The 27,639-nt window shown below is 41.2% G+C and overlaps 2 protein-coding genes across 6 annotated transcripts in view; both read left to right on the top strand.

Annotated features, from left to right (window-relative positions):
• GPATCH2L (G-patch domain containing 2 like) overlaps nt 1–3,401 on the top strand; it is a 74,704-nt gene extending 71,303 nt beyond the window's left edge. For all 5 annotated transcript variants that reach the window (XM_042990179.1, XM_042990183.1, XM_042990181.1 and 2 more), the window contains one exon: nt 3,190–3,401. In XM_042990179.1, the coding sequence (XP_042846113.1) occupies nt 3,190–3,401 (212 nt within the window). The remainder of the gene's footprint in view (nt 1–3,189) is intronic.
• A 13,584-nt stretch (nt 3,402–16,985) lies between these two features.
• The window catches only part of ESRRB (estrogen related receptor beta), a 234,728-nt gene continuing 224,074 nt past the window's right edge, over nt 16,986–27,639 (top strand). The window contains exon 1 of the mRNA XM_042990187.1: nt 16,986–17,090. Within this exon, the coding sequence (XP_042846121.1) occupies nt 16,993–17,090 (98 nt within the window). The 5' untranslated portion in view covers nt 16,986–16,992. The remainder of the gene's footprint in view (nt 17,091–27,639) is intronic.

The following is a 27,639-nucleotide window of genomic DNA, read 5'->3' on the forward strand; positions in this document are numbered from 1 at the left end:
GTGTAGTATTGGTTTTAGGAGTAGAACCCGGTGATTCATCACTTACGTATGACACCTAGCACTCATCCCAACAAGTGCCCTCCTTAATACCCATCACACATCTAGTCCTTTCCCCGACTCCCCTCCCCTCTAGCAACCCTCAGTTTGTTCTCTGTATTTAAGAGTCTCTTATGGTTTGCCTCCCTCTCTGTTTTTATCTTATTTTTCCTTCCCTTCCCCATGGCCATTTATTTCATTTCTTAGATTCCACATATGAATGAAATCACATATTTGTCTTTCTCTGATTGACTTATTTCTCTTAGCATAATATACTCTGGTTCCATCCATGTTGTTACAAGTGGCAAGATTTCATTCTTTTTGATCACGGATAATATTCCACTCATTGTATGTATATAGAATGTAGACTATATTATACACCACATCTTCTTTATCCATTCATCAGTCAGTGGACATTTGGACTCTTTCCATACTTTGGCTATTGATGAGAGTGCTGCTATAAACACTGGGGTGCTTATGTTTCTTTAAATCAGCATTTTTGCATCCTGTGGATAAATAGTAGTGCAATTGTTGGGTCGTAGAGTAATTCTATTTTTAAAAAATTTTTGAGGAATGTCCATACTCTTTTCCAGAGTGGCTGCACCAGTTTGCATTCCCACCAGCTGTGCAAAAGGGTTCCCCTTTCTCTGCATCCTCACCATCTGTTGTGTCCTGAGTTACTAATTTTAGCCATTCTGGCAGGTATGAGGTGGTATCTCATTGTGGTTTTGATTTGTATTTCTCTGATGATGAGTGATGTTGAGCATCTTTTCGTGTGTCTGTTAGCCATGTGGATGTCTTCTTTGGAGAAGTGTCTATTCATGTCTTCTGCCCATTTCTTCACTGGATTCTTTGCTTTTTGGGTGTTGAGTTTGATAAGTTCTTTATAGATTTTGGATACTGACCTTTTATCTGATATGTCATCTGCAAATATCTTCTCCCATATGGAGCGTTGCCTGTCAGTTTTGTTGGTTGTTTCCTTCACTGTGCAGAAGCTGTTTGTCTCGATGAGGTCCCAATAGTTCATTTTTGCTTTTGTTTCCCTTGCCGCTGGAGACATGTCTGGTAACAAGTTGCTGCAGCTGAGGTCAAAGAGGTTGTTGTCTGTTTTCTCCTGTAGGATTTTGATGGTTTCCTGTCTCACATTTAGGTCTTTCATCCATTTTGAATTTATTTTTGTGTATGGTGTAAGAAAGCAGCCCAGTTTCATTCTTCTGCATGTCGCTGTCCAGTTTCCCAGCACCATTTGCTGAAGAGACTGTATTTTTTTTCCCATTGGATATCCTTTCCTGCTTTGTTGAAGATTAGTTGGCCATACATTTGTGGGTCTATTTCTGGGTTCTCTATTCTGTTCCATTGATCTAAGTGTCTATTCTTCTGCCAGTACCATACTGTCTTGATGATTACAGCTTTGTAATGCAGCTTGAAGTCTGGAACTGTGATGCCTCCAGCTTTGGTTTTCTTTTTCAACGTTACTTCGGCTATATTCAGAGTCTTTTGTGGTTCCATACAAATTTTAGGATTGTTTGTTCTAGCTCTGTGAAGAATGGTGGTGTAATTTTGATGGGGATTGCACTGATTACTTTGGGTTAGTAAAGATTTTTTAACAATATCTGTTTTTCCAACCCATGAGCATGGACTATTTCTCCATTTGTTTGTGTCTTCTTCAATTTCTTTCATAAGCTTTCTACAATTTTTAGCATACAGATCTTTTACCTCTTTGGTTAGATTTATTTCTAGGTATATTATGGTTTTGGGTGCAGTTGTAAATGGGATTGATTCCTTGATTTCTCTTTCTACTGCTTCATTGCTGATGTATAGAAATGCAGCTGATTCTGTACATTGATTTTACATCCTGCAACTTTGCTGAATTCATGGATCAAGTTCTAGCAGGTTTTCGATGGGGTCTTTTGTGTTTTTCAGGTAGCACTTTTAAAAATAGATTCTGTGGTGTTTCATGTTGATTCACATATCACAAATTAACGTGATACACCACAGAATCTATTTTTAAAGCTGCTACAAATCAGTTAAAGCAAACAGATAATCCCACTGAATAATGGGCAAATGACTTGGACAAAGCATCACAAAAGATATCTCAATGGCCAATAAATGTATGAAAATGTACTAAATATCATTAGTCATTCATGAAATGCAAATTAAAACCCCAATGCTATATACCATTACACACTGAACAGAATGGCTGAAATTAAAAAGATTGACAACATTGAGTACTGGTAAGGATGTGGACCAGCAGGCACTCCCCGAAGCCTGGCAAACCGCCTTGGAAAGTTACTTAACAATATCCATTAAAGCTGAACAGATGCAAACCCAACCACCTAGCAATTTAACTTTTAGGTGTATATTCAGTAGACATGTAAACATAAGTGCACCCAAATACATGCACATAGCAGCTGTGTTCATAGCAACCCAAACTAAAAATACACAAACGGCCATCAACAGAATGAATTCATAAATTGTGACGTCTTCACACAATGGAATGCTGTATAGAAATGAGGATTAACAAACCACATGCAGCAACATGGATGAATCTCAGAAACATAATGTTGAGCAAATGAGCCAATGCGTGAGAACATATTGTATCATTCCATTTATATGAGGTTAAGAACAAGCAAAATAAAATTCTCTGAGCGACCGACTTCGGCTCGCGTCATGATCTCACGGTTTGTGAGTTTGAGCCCTGCGTCGGGCTCTGTGCTGACAGCTCAGAGCCTGGAGCCTGTTTCGGATTCTGTGTCTCCCTCTCTCTCTGCCCCTCCCCCACTCATGCTCTGCCTCTCTCTGTCTCAGAAATAAATAAACATTAAAAATTTTTTTTAAAATGTATGTGAGCATAGATAGGTAAGTGTTTTTGAGTAGATGAGGGGGATGTATAGAACCCATCTCCCCATCAAGCTCAGGACCTGGGCAGGAAGTACTGGACAGAGGCCCTTGCTCCTGAGCTGTCTGAGGGGTCCTCCCTCCCCGCAGTTTGGAGATCCTTGAGACCTCCGGGCATTTCCTTTCAGAATCAGCCATGGAACCCTATGTATTTTGCCATTGTTTCAAAAGGAACTTCCACAGCCATGCTGGAGTCCTGCCCCTGAGTATTCTGACCAGCATCTGTTCTGATTAGGATAATGTCTCTTCCTACAGGATATCCCTGGTTTGGGACTAAACGACTGCCTGCAGATGTCTTCAGCACCCCTCTCCACAAACTCAAAGGTCCTGAGCACTTGTCCGTATGGACTAGAGCAAACAGCCCAGGCTGCACAGAAGTGATGTCAATGGAGCCCCAGAGTCTAGGGGAAAAGGACTCAGGCACAAGTGACTGTGACCAGCTGAGGGGGGTAGAACCCAAGGCATGAAGCAGATCCCCTGTGGGGAGAAGAATCCAGGGTTGTGTAGAGGAACTGCCTGAAGACTATTCTAGGATGTTCATGTACCACCGTCTGGCTGGTAGCATTGTTTACAGGTCATTTCTGAAATAAGTAACAAAATTAATCATGTCCCTGCTAGGACACAAGCTTTTATTCCAAGGTATTAAAAAAGTAGCTCATGTTTGTAACACATACAATCCTATATATATAGCAATGCATACGAAAAGCATACTGCTGTAACTCTAGTTATCCACATGGTGAAGGTATGCAAAAGATGAGCTGCTCCATTCTTGCTACAAGCAGAAAACAGACCCTCAGTCCTGCCCCTCCAGTCTGCACCACAGGGACCCAACACGGAGTCTGAGAGCTGGAAAGCCCACTGGAGATCAGCCGGTCCGGCCTCTCTCAGGCAGAGGGCTCAGCCCACGATTCTCAGCCCCGGGGAGTAAGGTAGGTGGAAAAAAATCTATTCACTTCTCCTGGGGTAACTCCTACGTGAAGGGGAAAAATAGCAATAGATAATCCTAGAGCTTGCCGGGGGCATCGCTCCTTTGTGGGTCTGTGGGGCTGCATGCAATACCGAGGAGGTTAAATGCTAATCAAATGCCCTTTCTGGAACCAAAAGGTGAATATAGCTCTAGGTACCAGGATATTACTGGTTTGCACCCCCACTTCAAAGACAATAAAGTAGTATTGCTTTAACTTCACCCTGAGACCCCAGAGGGAACCAGAATTCTCCTTTCTGTTAGATCCGAGATCCTCAAGCATTTTGTTTCAAATGTTGGGTTCCTTCTGGGGAGGGAGGAACATAAACACTTTTGGTGTTTGATTTGTATGTGTGTGTGTGTGTGTGTGTGTGTGTGTGTGTGTACACAAAGAAAGGTTGCTTCTTGCCTCTCACCTCCCTGCAATACAAGTCTTTGCCTCTTTCTCTGAACTTGTAACTTTCAGCATTGTGCCAGGGGGCATGCAGTTTCTAGGTTGTCGGTTTTCCAAGGTCATCCTTTGAGATTAGCTGACTGCTGGATGCATCAGTAATAAGTCAGACAAGGGTTTCTTAGACTGACTTAGTAGGCTCTTCCCCTCTGATCTGAACCTGCTAAGGAGTCTCTGTGCATCCTGTAGCCTCTTAGTGACTGTAAATTTCTGAAAGAGAATGAAAGCAGAGTTTAATAATTCCTAGCGCCTGGTCCTTCTCTCCTCTCCTCTCCCTCCCTGTCCTTTGGTGAGTGTGAAAGGGTGTGACAATGTCTGGGGGAGTTTGTGGAGAGAGAAACAGTGGCCTGTGGGTTGGCACTCAGAAAAAGAGGTTATCCTAGGATGAAATACAAACCATATCACATTGATTTTCCCTTTGGGGGGCCCGGATATCACATCCTTCCATTTCCCTCTAGTCCCTGCCCGCCATCGACAGGGAAGCATTAACAGGGAATAATCAATGGCGTTCTGTCCTGAAAATAAAAGGCTTGTCATGTCTCTCCATTTGGTGGAATGGATGTGGGACCAGGGGTCATGTGGCCAGCTTCCATCTGTCTCCTGACACAGGCACTGACTCAGACATGCTTTCCATCCAGAGGGCTGCAGCCCACAGCCAGGTGATTGCAAACTCTCCATGGGCATCAAGAAAAACAAGACTTCAGTGTCTTTGAACTCTTGTGTCAGGAGCTTGGCTAACTATCAACATGGCAGCTCAGGGTGGCTATACTGAACTTTAATTTCTGGGTTACGTCATGGATTGATGTTCCCTAACATGATGGATGCTGTGCTTGCAGGCAAAAAGACTATGTATTTACTCTTTTGCAAAAGAATCCCAGAAATCCAGAATTAACAGGGACTTAAATCTGTGATCCAGTCCCGTTCCCCATCTTATGTGTCAACTTGTCACAATTTTCCCGGTAAACTCAAAGGTTGTCTGAATGCTACTGCCTCCCAATATTGTTCATCCGTAGTCGGAAATCTCAACTCTTAGAAAGCATTTTCTTGTGCTAACCAAGATCTGTTTTCTGGTGCTCATGGCCATTACCCCTTGTATCTTTTCCATACGTTCACACTTCTTTCACTTAGACCCGATTTCCACTTGGTTCCCAACTCCTGATTCTTTGCCATTCACAATCCTGTTAAGTCCCTTTAGATTTAACCCTTATATTTGGTTGTTCATCAAAGGCCTTGACTTGGAAGCATGCCAATGGCCTTGCTTTTCAAACTCCTTGGATAGCCTCACTGTCCCTGCCTAATCCCCGACCCTTCACCTCAGAAGTGGGAAATATCCACTTCTATTTTTTATACTTGTGTTCACTTAGCTGAAGACTCAGTTTGCTGGCTTCAGAAGACATCCTTTGGACTTGTTTTAAAATAACACTAATTTAAAATCTCTTTGCATTTTTGATGCCTGCTATAGCTAAAGCCATATTTTTCCATACTGTACGTACACGATTTGGTTTTATTTGGACCTACTTGAAGAAAAGTACAAAAACTGCTCTTACATCTAATCTCGTTAGATTAGTTTGTTGTTCCACTTTGCAAAGATCTTTTAAAATCAGATCCTGATGTTACACGCATACACCTTGATTCATGGATTTGGTGGATCTGCAGATTTGACAGGCATACCTTTTCTATGTTGGTCTCCATCCCTGGCAAAAATGAGAGGGTGAGATCTAGGACAAAGCCCTTGAATAACCTTTAGAAACTTCTCATTAGATTAATATTCATGAGGCAATCGCATTGGGTATGGTAGTTACTGATCCCCTTAATTAAACTAGCATCTATTTAACTAATTAACTAATTAAACTAGCTGTGTTCTGAATGATGAGGATTATTTATTGAGACTTACTATGTGCCAGACAGTGTTCTGGTGCTTTATGTGCATTGTCTCAATTAATCTGCATAATAACGCAGTGGGGTAGGTACTAACATTATTCCCATTTAACAGATGAGGCACGAAGAGGTTAATTAACTTGCCTGAGACAACAGAGCTATTAAGTGGCAGAGCCCAGATTTGAACCCACGTATTCTGAGTCAGAATCCATACTGTTAACCACTTTGGTATATTTCTATCTCTACCTCTACCTCCACAGGGTAAAATTCCTTGTCAGGTGCCTGTGTATTCTGGCTCCTTCAAAAGCTGCATGCTTATGAAAACCGACATGAGAACTGGATTAAGCCACTATGAGCAAGAGCGTCCAACCTTGGGGCCTCTTTCCAGCCTGCCTTCCACTGGCCCCGTTTGCCATTGTTAGCTCAGTGCACCCTCTGACTTGACTGTAATTGGATATGGGATAGGTGGATAGATAAGATCATTTTCCTTCCTAGATGGCATCCAACTGAGAGACCCAGTAACCAGAGAGATAGAGACCCAGATGTCAGCTTTCCAACTAAATGGAATGCAGGGCTTTAGAGTTGCCAAGTGGGTTGCATTTCCCTTCTTGAAGGAAGCCGCCTCGAGACAGGGACAGAGTCCACCCCATTAAGTTACTACACATCAGAAAGCAGTGACCCCTGTGAGCAGGCAGCCTTCAAAAGAGAGCCCAGAAGGCACAGGTGGACATGCTCTTTTCCTTCTCAAAATGCACCAGAGAAGTTTTTCCTCCTCCCATCCCATTAATAATAAGAGTAAGCATCTTACCATTACTGAAGCATTTTCCTATTCATTCTGTCGTTCAGTCCTACCCCAACAGTTCTGTGGGAGGAGTGTTTTCTTCCTGAAGTCCCTCCACATGTTAACGTGGGCCCCGGAAACAGATTACCCCTGGGACCCAAACATGGTTCATTCACCTTGTTTCCAGCAACAGGTCTGGTTTGGGGGGTGCAGTGGGGAGGGGGAAATCTCTCCTCCCCTTCCCAAGGGGTGGGCACGCTACTAAAGCTCAGCACCAGGACTTACCGTCCCAAACTTCCAATCTCGACTAGATTGATTATCAGGACAGCCTCCAACAACAAGAGACAACACCGCACGTCCACATTCCAGGAGGAGTGCCCTGACAAGACAGTTGTTCTAGCCAGTTAAGTCTTGCCCCTCCTCAGCCTGCCTCTCCACACTCCCATCAGTTCTGTGAGTTCACCGATAGTTCCCCAGGAAATTCCACTGTTTCCCGTCAATACGTGAAAAGTCTATTGCACATACTAATATAACCGTAAGAGAAATAAGATACAAATTTTGGTAGTTACCAGGCTCTGACCCAGCCTACCCCGACTCAGCTTCCAGCCCCATTAGCACAATTTTCCAGGTTTCCTGACTGGCACCTCTTCCAACCTGCTTCTACGATCCTTTAAGGGATAGCCCAAACTTGTGCCCGATAGGAGGTGATTGGGAAATGCTTTGTTGAATTACAGATAGACCTTATCCAAGGATCTAATAATCACAGCCAAGATGGAAATGATGTCAGTTTGTTGCATGTGTGTGTTTTGTGAATGAATCTGTGCAACAGCCCAGTGTTTACCACTTTGTTTCCTGAGTGCTTGGAGGTTATTTAGAATTTGAGATTCTTGTTTGGGGGTCAGTGATAAGCCCCTGTATTTTCAAAACGGACCAGAAGTGGGACCTTGGGCAAGCCTATTTGAACCTCAGCGCGTTCGTCTGTAAGATGGATGGAATAATTGTGTCTGTCTTATAATTTCAAACCTCTACATGGGACTTTGCAATTTAGCATTTATTCTTTCATTTGATCGAACCATATTATTTATTGGCAAAGAACAAACAAGAATGTGTGTGAAAATGCCTAGTGAAATGTAACGCACTATATCTAGGCTACTAGTTTGTTATAAAAGCTCCAACCTTCATCTTCTAGAATCTTCTACTCGCCTGGTTGCCTGCAAGATCCCTGACAATAATTTAGCAATCCCATTTGCAAGGGTTATCAGCATCCTGGAAAGTAATTCATTGAGGTAAGCGACTTTAATTCATTAGAGTAGCCAGAGAACAGGTGCACTTTTTATAATCTCTTCACTCAGGGATTTAATTCTCTCTTATCAACATTTGTGTTACCCATTTCATGGTAGAAGATGTTATTTGACAGAAAAGATGGAAGCAAATTAAGGGTATAGAAGTTCTGCCTTCTTTCTGATAAAAGTCACTGCCATTCATAAACTGTGGCTCGTGTCATCTTTGTTTTTCACCTGGCCCTAAACTTAACTTTAAAAAGCAGAAACCATTTTTGATGCTTTGGGCTCTTTTTGCAAATTTCGACTCATTGCTGGCCTCAGCCTCCTGGCACTCTTTAAACCACAGCCCATCTTGTTTATTCGTTTTTGTTCACATTCCACTCTGCCAAGATTTTGAAGAACAGAAGCCCGTAAGAATAGATTCATTATTTGGGGAAGTGTTTTGAGCACTCGTTCAGGTCAAGTCCCCTTTGCCTCACTCAAAGACTGAAGCCTTAGTGCTAACCTGGAAGTGATCCCAAGGGTTTACCAGGCCATATGAAGTGTCAGAGACTCACACGAACTGTTACCATGAACTTCTGTTTTATAGCACCGCCTGTCACTGTTCTCTGCACTTCCTGCTCCTTGCTCTCTAGGTCCTTGGTTCTGTTTCTTCTTTCCACCCTTTATATTTGTGCTTGTCAGAATGCCGATAGCTGCTTATGTTTCCTTTTGTTTCATCTCCCTTTCCTTTCGGTGACATCTTTAGTCACATGGGTTTGAGCTTTTGAGAGGTGCCCAGTCATGAACTACCTTTCTTAAGCTACAGAATCATCGCTAATGTGGCTAAAATTTAGTAACCAAATACACACACATTTCTAATTATCAAAGTAAGTTGTACATAGTGGCATCCTGTACACCATTTGAAAAGTTTAGAGAAGTAGACATTTTTTTTTTAATCTTAGCACCCAAAAGAGCACTCCTTGGCATTTTTGTATAATTCATCTGGACATTATGCTACGTGCCTATAGTAATAATATGCATCAAACATTTTGCATTGGGCATGTTACATAGTCTTTGCCCTATTAATATATAAATTCTTTATAATGCTGTATTTAGTGCCTGCATAATACCGTGTACGTGGAATATACAGTGCTGCTATTAATTGAACTATTATTCTGTTGTTCCCAAGAATTTTTTTTCTATTTTGTAAATAACCCATGCAAAATTAGAGGAGGCACAATCCACAAGACTGCCTTCATCTCTGGCACCCAACTGCGAAGTTAGGAGCAGTTTACAAGTTGTAAGTTTGGGAGTTCCCAAGACTGCCCTGAGTTTTGATAACTCACTAGGGGGACTCACAGACCTCACTGGTAGCTATTATATTCATGGCTATAGTCTATTACAATTAAAAGATACAGATGAAAACAGCCATGGGAAGAGATTTCAGGAAAGTTCCAGACATGGATTTGTCCTCTCCCCATGGAGTCATAGACAGCATTACTTTTCCAGCAACCCTGTGTGACAACATGCATGGAATGAGTATTGCCAACCAGGGAAGCTCACCTAAGCCTTGATGTCCAGAGTTTTTATTGGAACTCCATGGTTGACAGCCTGTGTGGCTGATCTTTAGTATCCAGCCCCTCTAGACTGGATGTGTTAGACTGTCCGTTAGCCAAGGCCCCCACGTAAACAAAGACGCTCTTACGAGGCAAAACATTCTAAAGACCTAGGGATCACTTCCCAAAGCCGAGGGCAAAGGCCAGAGTGTTCTTTGGGAAAGGTGAATTCTCTACTATATTCCTGTAGTAAATATCTTTGTGCATAAACTTTGTCCACTTTGTTGTTTTTTTTTTAACTTTTTTTTTTTAATTTTTTTTTAACGTTTTATTTTATTTTTGAGACAGAGAGAGACAGAGCATGAACGAGGGAGGGGCAGAGAGAGAGGGAGACACAGAATCGGAAGCAGGCTTCAGGCTCTGAGCCATCAGCCCAGAGGCCGACGTGGGGCTCGAACTCACGGACTGTGAGATCGTGACCTGAGTTGAAGTCGGACGCTTAACCGACTGAGCCACCCAGGCGCCCCAACTTTGTCCACTTTGAAAGCTATTTCTTTCAAGTTTATTTATTTTGAGAGAGAGATTGAATGAGCATGACTGGGGGAGGAGCAGAGACAGGGAGAGAGAATCCCAAGCAAGCTCCATGCTCAGTGCGAAGCTTGACACAGGGCTTGATCCCGGGACCGTGAGATCATGACCTGAGCCAATATCAAGAGTCAGATGCTTAACCAACTGAGCCACCCAGGTGCCCCAATGGCTATTTCTTTAGAGTACATTTCCAGAAATGGAATTATTGGATGAAAGGATATGAACATTTTTAAGACTCTTGATACATATTATCAAAATGCTTTCTGAAGAGTGTACCGATTTATACCCCACCCCTCCCCCATCCTTTCCCAACAATGCATCAGAATATCTGTTTTATCACACCTTTACTTGCAATGGGTAGCATCACCAAAAAAAAAAAAAAAAAAAAATTCTGCCAATTTGATAGACACAAAGTGGTCTCACATGGTTTTCATCTGCATTTCTATGATTACTATTAAGAGTATATACCGATACATTTATTTTTTAAAGCTTTTGTTATGCAGGATTTTGAGCACCCACAAAAGTTGACAGAATAGCTTCATGAGCTCCCATATGCCCATCATCCCAGCCCCATAACCACCAACCCCTGGAAATTCTGCTTCATCCATTTCTCCACCTTCTCTCACACCAGTAGGTTTTTCAAGAAAATCTCTTAGACATACATCATTTTATCTTTACTATTTCAGTAAGAAATTCCAAAAAACTAAGGACTCTATTAAAAGAGACAAATACAATCACCATACATTTAAAACTAACAATAATTTCTTAATGTCATCAAATATCCAGTTGAGATTCACATTTCTAATTGTTTCTTAATTATCAGAGATTTTTCTTTTACATTAAAAAAATCAGAATCCAAATGAGGTCCAGAGATTGAAATTTGTAGACACATCTTTTAATCTGGCATATGACCTTTAATTTACAAATAGATCCCGCTCCTTCCTCCTTCCCCCATCCCTCACCACTTCCCTCTTAAGATAGGACTTATTGTTCATTGCTGTAACCCTCCCGGGTGCCTATAACAGAGTCTGGCTCATAATAGATGTAGTGGGCAGGCTCTAAAATGTTCCCATGACCCCTGCCTCCTGGTCTACCCTCTTTGTACAGTCCCCTTCTCTTGACTGTGACTTCCTCCTAACCAATAGAATATGGCAAAGGCAATGAGACATCACATCCATGATTGCATTATCCAAGACTCCCTTGCTAGCAGCCTCTCTCTCCCTCCTCCTCTCCCTCTGCCTCTCTCTTTTGCTGGCTTTGAAGAAGCAGAGTTCCATGAAGTGAGGGACCCTATTGGAGAAGTTCATGTGGCAAGGAACTGTGAGTGAGCGCTCTCTAATACTTGAGGGTAGACTCCAGCAAGAAACTGAAACCCTCAGTCTGGCAGCTACAGGGAAAATCTGTGGGAGCTTGAAAGCAGATCTTTTCTCAGTTGACCCTCTGAGGAGACTGCAGCCCCAGCCAACACCTAGATTGCAGCCCGATGAGACCCTGAAACAGAGAACTCAGCCAAGCTGTGTGCAGACTTCTAACCGACAGAAACTACAGATTATGAATGTGTGTTGTAAACACACTGCTGAGTTTGTGGTAACTAAGTGGTATCATAACTGAATGCAGCAAGTGTGCGCCATTTCTAGGTTGAACTGATTAAGTGAATACATAAGAAGGCTAGTTAGGCACCGGTCAGAATACTCTGCTTTTAGGTGAGTAGGTCTTCCAGCCATTGACCACACAGTCAAATTCCACCACCACCCCACTGCCTCTTCAGATGGTTTGTGGCCCCCATCTTCGTTGCTTGAGTTGATCAGTCCCTCCTTCTAGCCAGGCCAATTATGGTATACTCTAACATCGCCCCATGCCATTCCTGAACCTTCCCTCATCATCTCCTCTCAGACTGCTCACACTGACCTCAGGGTGAGTTTCCAGAGGGTAAACCTCCTCATGAGAGCCCTCCTAAAGGCTTGTATCTTCTCAGTGGACCTCATAGTTCCTTCTGTAATGTGGACGACATTGAGCAGATGGTCTTTGGGTATCCATCTGCACTTTATTTGCCCCACAACTGTTTCTCCCTTTGATAAAATGTCCCTTCTCCTCTAGACACAGCTTCCCCAGTCTGACACCGGATGGTTGAAAATTGCTGCAAACAGCTTTAGAGTGGGACATAACCGTGCGGCCTTTTGCTGTCTCTGTGTGGTCACTATGCCGACAGGCCACCCTGGGAAACTTCCTTGTCCTTCCGCCCAGCAGCGGCCATTCTCCTCTATCTCCACAGCCCAGGGCTCCATAAACCCTCTGTTCTCCTCATGTTATTCCAGCCTGTGTTTTTAAAAGCAATCATTGTCAGAATATGCCATTTAATATGTTTTCACTTTTTACCGTAAAAAGAGGAAGCAAGGGCTAGTGGTAAGATTGCAGCCGAATAATGAAAGAATTTCTCACAGCTGTTCGGGGATATATATTTTTCCTGCAGTGGAGCGAGACGGATTCCCATCACAGCCCAGAGACTTGTTCCATGAAATCCCTCATCTGTCATGTTCTGAGGGGAAGGGGAAGGTGGAGAAGTGTCATTATGGATGTCACTGGGCTCAGAAGTGACTGGTCAAGGTTGACACTGTAGTCCTGACGGAGCTGTTGATGGGAATTTTCCTGGGAAACCCTGCTGGCTGGTGGGGTGGGCAGCTCCAAACAGCCCCTGCTATGTGGCTGATTCCCGATTCCTTTCCCATCAGCCTGCCTTGAAGCTGACATGAGGTCCTCCAAGGTAGCTACCTAAGAAAAATACCCCTTGATCTGTTCCAAACTAGATAGACAGCAGATCACAACAGTAAGCATTCTCTGAGTTTGGCAATGAGCCTGCACCAGATGCCCGTAATTGTCTCTCCTTTCCTGTCCCCAAACTGCTGGCCTGTCTCCCTGGGACCCTGAGCAGAGTGGAATCAGCGTGGTTTCTATCTGTAGCCTGCGCATTGCACTTAAAGGGAGAGCTGCCTGGCTTCTGGGTGGCCTGCATCAGATTTGCCAATCCAGTGTGGATGCTGCTTTAATCTTAAAATGAGAAAACTAAGGAAGACAGAAATAGGTCCATCTTGTAAGACAGAGAAGCCAGACCTCAGTATCCTCTCCCCACCCCCTTTCCTAACCTCAGGAAACAACTTGTACAAAGAGCTTTTCTGCCACGAACAGCTCTTCTTCCCCTCTCTTCCCGAAGCTGGCGGTGCCCACCCCGCCGCTGCTGCAGTGGATCAGGGAGGGAAGGCTGTGTTGTGCTGGACCGATGGCTGCGGCTCTGCCTCTCCCCTCAGGTTTTCAGTTTGCTTGGAGAAAGAAACTATGCGCCCCCACCCCAATCCTTTACATTTATTTTCCCATTGCCGGCCTCATTCCTAAAAGGATTTGAAATGTCTGACAAAAATATGAATGGTACAGCAAGGTAGAGAGTAAGAAAGAACACCAGGCACAGGAAATAAAGGCAGGGAAAATAAGACATCCCGGTGAGGCTCTTATGCTGAAGGCCGATTGATGTCCATTTGCTAAGTTGGCTCTGAGTTTTCTGGAAGAACGAGGCGTAGTCAACAACTCCCTTCACAGTGTGTACAAGGTAAAAAGCAAACCACAGATATCCCTCAACTTACAGTGGGGTTACGTCCCAATAAACCCATCCTAAGTTCAAAATATGGTCAATTGAAAATGCATTTAATCCACTCGACCTCCTAAACGTTGTAGTTCAGCCTAGCCTACCTTAAAGGTGCTCCGAACAATTATAGTAGTCTGCAGTTGGGCAAAATCACATAACACAAAGCGTATTTTATAACAAGGTGTTGAATAGGTCACGTGATTTATCAAGCACTGTGGTGCAAGTGAAAAACAGAATGATTGTGTGGTTATAGAATATTGTTAAGTACATTGGTTGTGACGCCGATGCTCCTGTGGCTGATGGGGAGCCATGGCTTGCTGCCACTGTGTTGCTGGCCCAGGAAAAAATCAAAATTCAAAATTTGAAGTAGGGTTTCTATTGAACGCGCATCACTTTCTCACCATTGTCAAAAAATTCTAAGTTGAGCCATCATTAGTTGGGTACCATCTATCTGTAGTTTGGGAGAAAGTTTTGAAGCACCAGACACATCTCTGCTGGATGTTTATTCTTTTAAATATCCGAACAACGCCATTAATAATGCTGAGTTTTATGGGGTATAAAATTATTTAAAATGTTTAACTTTCTGAGGTCGCTGTGAAGAGCACTGGAGTTTGCATTCTGTGATGGTCTGTAGAAAGAATTGATATCTTATGGACTCAAGTTTAAAAATACACATTTTTTCCCCCTCCTTCCCCTCTTCCTCTCCCTTCTCTGTCACCCTTCTTATTCTTCTTGAAAGGACTCTAGACATTTTCTACTTTCTGGAGCCGGGGAGCCTGGGCTCTGTAGCCGACTCAGGAGTTATCTGCATCATTGTGCTGTGTGTGTTCTGATCCACAGCACAGTGTGTGTGCTGTGTGTGTTTCTGAGATTGTTTGTTTGTGCATGAACAAGAATAAATGTAAGTATCTAGCCCAGCTACTTTACCAACGTCAACCTTAAATCAAACAAAGAGTAATTTAATTAAACAAAGATGAGTTTATTTGGGAATAGGGGAATTGCAATTCAGGACAAGAAAACTATGGCGAACCATAGACATGTCCAAAGAGGCAAAAGGGAAGCTAGCTTTTCTTTAGGTTCTAGAAGGAGACTGGGGAGGGCTGTTTTGAACATAAGTTCGCTGGAGGAGAATGAGTTTGAGGTGGTGGTGGTTTCTGTCAGCTGCAAGTGATGGGCAGGTGGCTGTTACTGAGGCACGCGGAAACTTCCTTGAGCGGTGTGTGCATGACCCCTCTCCCTTCATGGCCTCCCGGCTCCATTTTAAATCATTTTCGTTTTAAATCATTTCCTTTATTCATTTTCGTACCAAGTTATTATTAAATTAAATGCAGTGAGTTGGGCCTAGGATTTTTCTAAGCGGTTATTTTCAAACTTGAGCATGCATGAGAATCTCCTAAAAGCCTTGTTAAAACAGCTGGACCCCACCTCCAGGGTTTCTGACTCAGCAGGTTCAGGGTGGGTCTGAGAATCTGTGTTTCTTACAGGTTTCTAGGTGGCGTGCTGCTGTTTGTCCAGGGAGCACATTTTGAAAATCACTGTTTTAAAGAAACTTCTTCTCCTCTCCTCTCCTCTCCTCTCCTCTCCTCTCCTCTCCTCTCCTCTCCTCTCCTCTCCTCTCTTCTCCTCTCCTTCCTCTCCTCTCCTCTCCTCTCCTTCCTCTCTCCTCCCCTCCCCTCCCCTCCCCTCCCCTCCCCTCTCCTCTCTTCTCCCCTAAAGAGTCCTAGGTTGAGCAATCAGTGGTGGTCCATGTGGGAGTTCCCAGTCTGATTTTTCATCTCAAGCCAGGAAAAAATAGCCTTTGTCTTTTGGCTAGTAATCTGAATAATCTGAACCCAAAGTAGAAATCTGGCTGGGCAAGGTTCACAGCAACTCACATTGGAGTCAGACGAAGCAAAAGTTTAGACTGTGAGCATACATATTCTTTCTGTTCTATTCTGTTCTGTTCTGTTCCATTCCATTCCATTCCATTCTGTTCCATCTCATTCCATTCCATCCTATCCTATCCTATTCCATTCCATCCCATCCCATCCCATCCCATCCCATTCTGTATCACACTATAACATTCTATACTAAACTATACTATAGTAAATTATACTATACTACACCATACCATACCATATCACTCTATTCTAAACTATACTATACTACACTATACCACACTATTCTATACTGACTACTGACTATTGAGCTTTTCCACCGTTCTCATTTGGGCAAAGTACCACGTAGTGCCACTCAGATGCTTGAGAATGTCCTGAAAATGAGAGAGAGAACATTATTCGTGTGTGTCAAATATAAGTACTATGTATCAAAACAGGTGGCAGACTAAAAAATCTATTTTGGTGGGTAAAGATTCAGGTTCCTTTCCCAGCACTGTCATCTGAAACTAAAATCACTTGCTAGTCAGAGTCCATTTTGGCCACAGTCTGCCCACTGTCACCAACCAAATAGGGTTTCGGGAGGACAAAGAACAAGCAGGGATAAAATTTCTTAACCTCATAACACCTTGCATTCTTTGGACTACTTGGCCATCTTTGCTGATACATCTTCCAGGGTTCTGCTGCTGGTGCCAGTCAAGTCAAGAGCAAGGAATCAATACCTCCCTGTGCCGGTTCTACAATATGTCCACTAAATTCTCTGATACTCCTCCCTTCAGAAAGAGAAGCTTAATTTCCCATTCTTTGGCCGTAGGCTCTAGTTAGTGACTTTCTTATAATGAGCAGAATATGGCAGAAGTAATATTTTACCTGAAACTTGATCACTATTGAAGGTAGGTCATAAAAGCATTGCAGCGTCCTTCCTCCTTCCCCACCTCCTAGGATAGTTCAGTCTGGAGGGAGCCAGCTGCCATGTTGTGAGGACCCTCCAGCAGCCCTGCAGAAAGGCCCATGTGGCAAGGAGCTCAAGCCTCCTGCCAACAGCCCGTGAGTGAGTCACCGTGGAAATGGGCCCTTCAGCCCCAGTCAGACCTTCAAATGACTGCAATTCTGAAAAACGTTTTGACTGCAACCTCATGAGAGACCAGGAGACACCACTGCCCAGGTAAGCCATTCCCAGATTATTGACCCACAGAAACTGTGATATCATAAAAGTTTGTGAATATCTTCCCCCCTTTAGTCGATTGCCTTTCATTTTGTTGATGGTTTCCTTTGCTGTGCAAACGCTTTTTATTTTGGTGTAGTCCCATAGTTTATTTTTGCTTTTGTTTCTCTTGCCCAAAGAGACATACCTAGAAAAATGTTACTAAGGCCAGTGTCTGAGAAATTACTGCCTATGTTTTCTTTTTCTTTTCGTTTTTAAAGTTTTTTTTAATGTATTTATTTTTGAGAGAGAGAAGTGCACGAGCAAGGGCACATGAGTGGGGAGGGGCAGAGAGAGAGAGAGGGAATTGGAAGCAGGCTCTGCACTGTCAGCATAGAGCCTGACACAGGACTTGAACGCACAAACTCTACGATCATGACCTGAGCCAAAATCAGGAGTCGGATGCTTAACCAACTGAGTCACCCAGGTGCCCCTGCCTATGTTTTCTTCTAGGAGTTTTATGACTTCCTGTCTCAGTTTAGGCCTCTAATCCATTTTGAGTTCATTTTTGTGTGTGGTGTAAGAAAGCAGTCCAGTTTCATTCTTTTTCGCTGTTCAGTTTTCCCAACACTATTTATTGAAGATACTGCCTTTTCCCCATTGTGTATTCTTGCCGCTTTTGTCACAGATTAATTGACCATATAAGCATGGGTTTGTTTCTGGGCTGTCTGTTCTGTTCCATTGATCTGTGTGTCTATTTTTATGCCGGTACCACACTGTTTTGACCACAACAGCTTTGCAGTAGGTCTTGAAATCTGGGATTGTGATACTTCCAGTTTGTCCTTCTTTCTCAAGGTTGCTTTGGCTATTTGGAGTCTTTTGTGGTTCCGTACAAATTTTAGCATTATTTGTTCTCGTTCTGTGAAAAATGCTGTTGGTATTTTGATATTGGCATTTTGTATTGAATCTATAGATTGCTTTGGGTAGTATGCAAAAGTTTGTTATTTTAAGGCACTAAGATATGGGATAATTTGTTACACAATAATGTAAAGCTGATACATTACAACAAGACAGACCTTTAAAACACCACTGCTGAAATTCGGATCCTGTCACATTCTTTCAAAGAAACTTTCAGTGACTCTTCATTACCTCACATTACATTCCCACTGCTCAGTTAGGCGAGCAAGACCCTCTACATCGTCTCCCACAACTTTCCCACACAGATTCAACTGAACTATTCGGTGTGCCCCAGATACCCCCTCAGACTTTCATACCTTTGCCAACTAGTCTGAAATTATTTCCCAGCTCTCATCTCCACCTTATGTATGTTAACTAACTTGAATTTTAATTAATTAATTAATTGATTGATTGATTTTTAAAAATCCTTGTTATCCTCCAGGTCCTATCCCTAAATCCGCCTTCTTCTTGAAACTATTTCTTAGTCTCTCAACCAGGTATTTCTCTCTTTGTCCAACCACCCCTTGTATTTTGTGCCTCTGTCTGCTGCCTACCCAGCAGCCTTTCCTCTTGACTCATGCCGGCAGAGCCCTGGTTTAATTTGGGTAATCATTCCTCATTTTGACCAGGGGCAAATTTTGATTAGTTGAAGCCATCCATAGTGGTCCCAGTGCCCTTTGCAGTGATTGGTGCAGGAATGGTCATGTGATACAGTTCTGGCCAATGAATTATGAGGAAATGTCTGCATTCTGGTAAAGGCTTTTTCAAGTAAAGATTAAAATAAATATTTTTAAATAAAAAGATATCATGGGTGAAACAGTTCTGCTGAATATTATCTGCGTGGGGGTGATTTCTAGAATCATGGCAACCATCTTATGAAGGGAGTTAGCCCAAGGATGGATGAACACAAGATAGGAAGAACCTGGGTTCTTTATGATTTTGTCAAACCATGAATTAGCCAATCATGTTATTGCTCTACCTCTGGGCTTCCTCCTATGTGAAGTCCTTTTTTAGAAATTCTATATTAAGCCAATTAGTTTGGTTTGTTGTTACTTGCAGCTGAAAATGTCCTGATTAGCACAAAAACCCGATGATGGTACTTTTTAAGATTTAAAATTATCACCATACTCATTTTTCCTTATATTCTGTTATATCTGGAGGGCAGGGATTTTACTTTCATTGAGGTAAGACATACATACAGAAAAAGATAAAAAGCCTCTTGGTAGTCACAGAGAAAATACCTATAGAAGTTACAGAAAAGAAAAAGGGAAAAGAATTGAAAACTATCAATAATAATAATAATAATAATAATAATAATAATAAAGATTTTGTTTTAAAAGGAAGGCAGCATGAGAGAAAGAGGGACAGAAGAACTATAAGACAAACAAAAAACCTGTTTTAAAAATAGCAATAGTAGGATGTGAGGGAGATCTGGCTACGACATCTGTCACCCCATTGATCACCAGTGTTGATTCGGCTGATCTGGCAGGCTAGGCAGGTGTCTCCTTCCTCCCTTACCGCTCCATGTGCATCCCTCCCAAAGCTACGAGCTTGGTTGGAGAGGACGACCTTCTCTGATAGAGGAGAACCATTCTTCAGTCAAGAGTGCGTGAGCAGCTGCACTCCCCTGCTAGAACCTCCAAACAAACTATCAAGGTCCATTTGTAGGAGAATATAGGGTAGTCAAGCTTCCAAAGCTTCAGACACATCCAAAGGAGGTGCTGAATGTGGCAGTCTGCCTTTCTTTAAAAAATAAATAAATAAATAAAAATAGCAATAGTAAATCCTTCCCTAATTACTTTAAATGGAAATGGACTAAACTTCTCAATAAAAAGATACAGTTGTTTGAATAGATAAAAAACCCAATATCCAACTGTATGCTGTTTATAAGAAACTTCACTTTAGATCTAAAGACCCACATAAACTGAAAGTGAAGGAATATACAGGATATTGCAAGCAATGGTAACCAAAAAAAGCAGGAGTGGCTACATTTATATCAGACAAAGTATAGTTTAAGTCAAAAATTGTCTCTAGAGACAAAGAAAGTCATTACATAATGATAAAGGGATCAATTCAGGAAGATATAAGAATTGTAATACACACACACACACACACACACACACACACACACATACACACACATACACACACACATACACACACCTGACATCAGAGCACCTAAATGTATAAAACAAATACTGACAGATCTGGAAAGGGAAATTGACAGCAGTACAATAATACTGAGACTTTAATACCCCCCTTTTAGTAATGCATAGAATATCAAGATAGAAAATAAAGAATGAAACAGTGGACTTGAACAACACTGTAGACCAAATGGACCCAATAGACATATACAGAACTTTTCTCCCAGTAGCAGAATACACATTCCTGCCCCCAACAAAGAAAAGCCCAGGGCCAGATGGCTTCATGGCTGAATTCTACCAAACATTCAAGTAAGAATTAATACTAATCCTTCTTAAACTCTTCCAAAAAATAGGAGTAGAGATAATACTTCCAAACTTATTTTGTGAGGCCAGCATCACTCTAATGCCAAAGCCAGACAAAGACACCACAAGAAAAGAGCACAATAGACCGCTCTCTCTGATGAATAGAGACGCAAAGTCCTCAAGAAAATACTAGCAAATGAAATTTAACAACACATCAAAAATATTATACACATGAACAAATGAGGTTTATCCCTGGGATGCAAGATTTGTTTAACATCAAGCAATGTGATATACCACATTAACAGAATGAAAGATAAATCCACGTGGTCATCTCAATAGATAAAAAGCATTTGACAAAAGTCAACATCCATTTGTGATAAAACTCTCAACAAAATAGATATAGAAGGAAATTTCCTCCACATAAAAAAGGCCACTTATGAAAAGCCCACAGCTAACATTATAAGCAATGGGGAAAACTGAAAGCTTTTCCTCTAAGTTCCAGTATAAGGCAAGGATGCCCACTCTTACCATTTTTACTCAACATAACACTGGAAGTATTACCACGTGCCAATCAAACAAGAAAGAGAAATAAAAGTCATCTAGATCAGAAAGAAAAAAGTAAAGCTGCCTTTATTTGCAGACAACATGACTCTATATATAAAAAACTCTAAAAAGCCCATAAAATACTGCTAGAACTAAAACATAAATTCAGTAAAAATTACAGAATACAACATCAACATACAAAAATCAGTTGTGTTTATTTACACCAAAAATGATCTATCCCAAAGGGAAATCAAGAAAATAATCCCATTTATGATAATATCAAGAGTAAAACAAGAGTAAAATACTTAGCAACAAATTTAACCAAGGCAGTAGAAGATCTGTACACTGAAAACTATAAAACATTGATGAAAGAAATGGAAAGCTATCCTGGGTTCATAGAATGGAAGAATTAATTTTGTTAAAATACCCATGCTACTGAAAGCGATATAAAGATTCAATGCAATCTCTATCAAAATTTTTCACGGAAATAGGAAAACAATTCTAGAATTCGTATAAAATCACAAAGGCCCTGAATAGCTGAAACAATCTTAAGACAGAAGAACTAAATTGGAGGAATCACACTTCCTGATTTCAAATTATGCTACAAGATATAGTAATCCAGACAATATGTTATTGGCATAACACCAGACATGTAGACTGATGGAACAGACTAGAGAGCCCAGAAATAAACCGAAGTTTTATGGTCAACTAATCTTTGACAAGGACACAACAGGGAAAGGATAGTTTCTTCAACAAATGGTGTTGGGAAGACTGGATACCCACATGCTAAAGGATGAAATTGGACCCTCATCTTACACCATACACAAAAATAAACTCAAAATAGATTAAGGGCTTAAATGTAAGACCTGAAACCGTAATACTCCTAGAAGAAAATACAGGGGAAATTTTCCTTGACATTGGCCTTGGTAATGATTTTTGGATATGACACATAAAGCTCAGGTAACACAGGCAACAATAAACAAGTGGGACTATATCACACTAAAAAGTATCTGCACAGCAAAGGAAACAATCAACAAAATGAAAAGGCAAGCTATAAGTGAAAGAAAATATTTGCAAATCATATATATAATAAGGGGTTAATATCTCAAATTTATAAAGAATTCCTACAACTCAATAGCAAAAAAATCTACTTGATTAGAAAATGAGCAAAGGACTTTAATAGACACTTTTCCAAAGAAGACATGCAAATGGTCAGCAGATACATGAAAAGGTTCTCAGCATCACTAATCATCAGGGAAATGCAAATAAAAACCACAATGAAATATCACCTCACATCTGTTAGGAAGGCTGTTAGGGAAAAAAAGATAAAGTACTGGTGAAGATGTGGAGAAAACTAAATGCTTATACACTGTTGGTATGAATGTAAATTGGTAGAGCCATTATGGAAAACAGTATGGAGAGTCCTCAAAAATTTAAAAATAGATCTATGATATGATCAGCAATTCCTCTTCAGAGCATCTACCAAAAGGAAATGAAATCAATACCTTGAAGAGATATCTGCACCCCCGTGTTTATTGCATTATTCACAATAGTCAAGATATGGAAGCAACATAAGTGTCTCTCAACAGATGAGTGGATAAAGAAATTGTGGCATGTATATGTATGTGTATACACACACACACACACACACACACACACACAATGGAATATTATTTAGCCTTAAAAAGAAGAGTTTTCTTTTACAACATTTGCAACAACGTGTATGAAACCAGAGGACATTATGCTAATTGAAATAAGCCAGACACAGAAAGACAAATGCCTTATGATCTCACTTCTAAGTGGAATCTTTTGATTCAAATATATTGAAGCAGAGAGTAGAACCATGGTTATTGGGAGTGGGAAGATCGGGGAAATGGGGAGACGTTGATCAAAGGATACAAAGTTTCAGTTATAAAAGATGAATAGGTTTAGAGATCTAAGGTACAGCAAGATGACTATACTTAATAATACTGTATTGTATATTGGAGATTTCAGGTACTTTTACTACACATTAAAAAATAGTAACTACATGAGGAGATGGGTATGTGAATGAGCTTGACTAATAATCATTTCAGTATGTATATGTATATCAAACATGTTGTACATCTTAGATGTATACAATATTTATTTTAAGCAGTAAGAAAATAAAGGTTTTAAAAGAGAAAAATACAGAAAATCCAAGTCCTAACTTGATAAATGTTCACAAAGTAACACATCTAAATAACCAGCATCCAGATCAAGAAACAGTATGTTATCAGTGCCCCAGAAGCCATTCTTGTACCTGCTTCAATTTAATCACCCATCCCTTCCTCCCAAGGGTAACCACTGTCATTATTTCTAACAACAATGAACAGTTTTGCCTGTTTTTAAACTTGGCATAAATGGAAACATATAGCATGTACTCCTTGAGTCTGGTTTCTTTTGCTTATTGTTATGTCCGTGAGATTCATCCAATTTGTTGTATGTATTGGCTCTTCATTCTTACGGAGATACATATTCCATTGAATAAATATCCCACAATGTATATATTATTATACTGTGATGGACATCTAGGTTGTATTCAGCTTGTGGCTATTACAAATAGTATAGCTATGAATATTCTTGTATATTTCTTTTTTTAGTGAATATATGTACACATATCTAGGGGCTGATTAACGGGTCACAGAGTAGGTGTGTACTCAGTTTTGATGTATATATTGCCAAATGACTTTTCAGCTATTGTCCTTTAAATTCATCTTTGTATCCCCACTCTTTTTTTTTTTTTTTTTTTTGAGAGAGAGGGGCGGGGGCACAAGTGAGCAAGGGGCAGAGAGAGAGAGAGAGAGAGAGAGAGAGAGAATCCCATGAGGGGCAGAGAGAGAGGGAGAAGAGAGAAGCGGGGTTCACCTGAAGCGGGGCTCATGTTTTACCCGAAGCGGGGCTCATGCTCGAGCTCACCCAGAGTGGGCTCGTGTCACCCAATGCGGGGCCCGTGCTCACCCAATGGGGACTTGAACTCACGAACCACAAATCATGACCTGAGCCAAAGTCAGATGCTTAACAACTGAGCCACCCAGGCGCCCCGTATCCCCACTCTTATGCTCACATTCTCTTGTATACTCTCTTGTCCCTGTCCTCTCAGACAACATACTGTGCACATAATGGGTACTTAACAAATAATCATTATATAATTATATGTATATACATACACATATACACTTTTGTGTACGTACATATTTATCTCCATACTTTATATAATAGAATTAAATATAGCAAGCCTACCCTAGCCAGCCAACTGTCAAGCATGCAAGGCTGGGGTCATGAAGGATATGAGGTCAGTTGGAGGTAGCTGGAGATCCCCACTCCCATTTGGAATTTGAATCAGCAATGGATTCATCCATAGGTGTAGTTCAGTTGCCCTTGGTCTGAATTCTGGAAGTTGCTACAACTTCTTTCTCGTGGTAGTTGACAAAATGGAAGTAGGTCTTTGTAAGGAAGAGTCCTTAATAAAGAAAGGTGTTTCTTTTTCCATAGTGCTGGAATGGAAGAAGATGAGCCAGGTTAGGATGCTTGGAGAAGAAAAACAAGATTGTTGGTGTGAGAACAGTCCAGTAAAAGCTGCCAGGCCAAGGCTCTTAGATGTAGTATTGATTTTCTTAGAATCATTTTTGTTGTCAACAAACTACCTTTTCCTCAATGATTTTTCTCATTCAATCTTTAGAAAGAACTTGGTTTACAAAGTGATATTAATGCTGCTCTTCTGTGAACTGTCTCCCCAAACTAGGAACAAGTTTCAAAATTTCTATAAAGGCAAATATTACACTGTTGGGAAATTTATTTTGTTTGGTTGTTTGTTTTTTCAGTATGTATGTATGTATGTATGTATGTATGTATTTATTTATTTTAAGCTAGGTTCCATACCCACTGTGGTACTTGAACTCAAGAGATCAAGAGTCCTGTGTTCCACCAACTGAGGCAGCCAGGTGCCCCAGGGGAGGGTTCTTTTTTTTTTTTTAAATCACAGGAGTACACACTAGTGTGTGTATTGCAGTTTGTTTCCATCTTGATTTGTCCTAAGATGGTTACTAGGAGTTACTGAAATTTCATATTCGTAAGGTTCCATTGGCGTATTCCCAGGGTCACTGGGACTTCTAGTCCAGGGTCTGCTAAGCCATCTGGAATCTGCACAGTCCTTGGTCACATTGCAGAGTAACCCTGGACATATATACATAGAGTCAAGATTCCCACAGCTTTTGAAAAGGACAATTTATGATCAGTGTGCCATCAGTCATCAGTGTTATCTTGAGTCGGTCGGCGTTTTTAATACTGGTTGTATGAAAAAAATTCTTTGTAGTTACTCATCATTTGCCCTGAAGGACCAAGAAAGGACTCATGCTAGCTAGTTCTTGGCCCAACGATCCCACACAGCCCAACAGTGGGACTATAGTTGCTAAGAAGCAGAGTCCTACACTACTAGAGTAAATAGGAGTGGAAGCCCTAATCCTCTTTGTGCAGATATTTAAATCTTCCTGCAGGCCTTGTGTTACATGGTAAGAGGTAAAGACATGCCCTGAAGGAGCAACCATTGAGCACAGCGCTAGCCATGGCCGTGCAGAACTGGGAGTATGAGTAGTGGAGTGAGTTTGGTTGAGACTATCAAGTACCAAGTATGTTGTGGTGGCGGCTAGGTGTGGGTGTTGGAGGTGGCCAAGGTTGGAAAAAGCCCAGGTCAAACCATTGTTTTGTTATTTCTCGTCTTCTCTTTCACTACAGAAAGATTTTCAATCACCTTGTACAGCTTATATATATACACACTTGTCAGATAATTTCCTTAAAAAGTAATCAGTAAGCCAGGAATTGATTTATAGCTGAAGTCAGTTTCTATGAATGTTGCTTGGTTCCAAATATATATTTCAAAGCTCTGTGTGATATTATAGAACCATACAGAGATCAGAAAACATACAAAGATCAGATCTTGTCATTTGTGAATTTGGTGAATTATGCCATTTGAGTCGCCACTTGAAAGTATGTTGTCCTACAAATCTTATGCATTTCTCAAAATAAAGGCAGTCTTCAGAGAACCCAGGTATCCAGTTGCCTCTTCGTTTTAACTACTTAATATATTTTGTATTAATCTCTACCTTGCCTTTCTTAGTCCTCAATAGCTAAGCATTACTCTAACCAGGGTCCCAGTTGATTATTTTTTAAACAAGTGTGGTTGTGAAGGCTGCTTATAAAGGTAGTTACACATCCTGAACTCCTGCAGGGCATCAAAAGACAGAATTAGACATGAGCCTCCCCTTCTGTGCTCACCATGAAAATATTAAATAGGATAGAGGCATGAGGAAGGCGCAGGAACACACACCTTTGTAGTTGGGTTTTTCCACTGGAACCTGCAGATCAGTCTTCATTTTGTGGAATATTTTTACAAATGTGTTTACTGACTGAGTTTTAGAAAGGTAGGTATACCTGTGGTTTATCCTATGGTAGCTACCAGTAGGTTTAGGATTTCCTGCCTAATGTGTTAACTAGGTGTCATGAACCTGCCATGCCCAGTAAGCAATAAAAGGCCACCAGAACCTGAGGAAATACCTAATGCATAGATCATAATTGACATATCTAGTTTGGTCTTGGATCAAAAGTAGACAAATTTAGAAAGTCCACTTTACTTCTGTGGTTGGTATTCTTTAAACTGCTAAAGAATATTCTACCAAACACAATTTTTAGCATTCCAGCCTGTGGTAGAGGCATTAGAGATTGCCAAATACCACACAAGCATTCTTTCTACTCCTATGAATAGAACTTTTAAACAGAGCCACTTTCCATACTGTCAGTGGGAAATGTGAACTTGACTATAATTACTGCTCTAATATCTTCTACCCTCCTAACTATTTGAGGTCACCCAAAGCTTGATTGAAAGATACACTTGGTGAATGTGAGAGTCTACTGGGAATGACAGGTGGGAATGAGAATGTTTGGAGTTGGAAAAGGAAGACAGAGAATTGAATAGAGGATATAGCTGTCTCAGTGTTGGAGTCAGGTCCTCAGAAAACTGGAGAAAGACTGTAGCTCAGACGAGCAACAATGTACTGAGACATTTTGGGGCAGGGAGGATGCTGGGACTAAAGCCCTTGGTAAAAGCCTTCCCCTTGCATACATAATTTCACATACCTAATGGCCAGGGTGCCTTTGTGGTGTAAGGAAAGGAGAGATCATCAGGTAAGCAATCAGAGTCATTGTCTCCTCTTCCAAAGGGACATTCGTACCAGAAGGAAGATAGCCTTTATGGTTCTTAGAGCTCACTGCTCACAGTTGATTATGGTTGGGAAAGAGGAAGGGAGAGAGTGTCACTGTTTCTATATTCACCCCAAATGTCCTAATACCATCTCTGTTCCCGTCATCGGAGTGACTCCTTTTGTTTTTGTAAAGTGTGTTTGTTTCACGGAAGGTCTTTATCTTCATGCCCCTTGCAGATAGAGCTTTCTACTTGTTTCTAACCACACTTTAGTGGCAAAGAATCCAAGAAAGATGATGAATTAATTAGTGTTATTGACTTCCTAAAAGGATGAGCAGTTCATCTTAGAGTCCAGTAATTTTCTAAAGTGAGAGGAAAGGGTTTATGCACATAGAGATGTGCATATATA

This window comes from Panthera tigris, chromosome B3 (assembly GCF_018350195.1).
Source record: "Panthera tigris isolate Pti1 chromosome B3, P.tigris_Pti1_mat1.1, whole genome shotgun sequence".
Classification (NCBI taxonomy): Eukaryota; Metazoa; Chordata; class Mammalia; order Carnivora; family Felidae; genus Panthera; species Panthera tigris.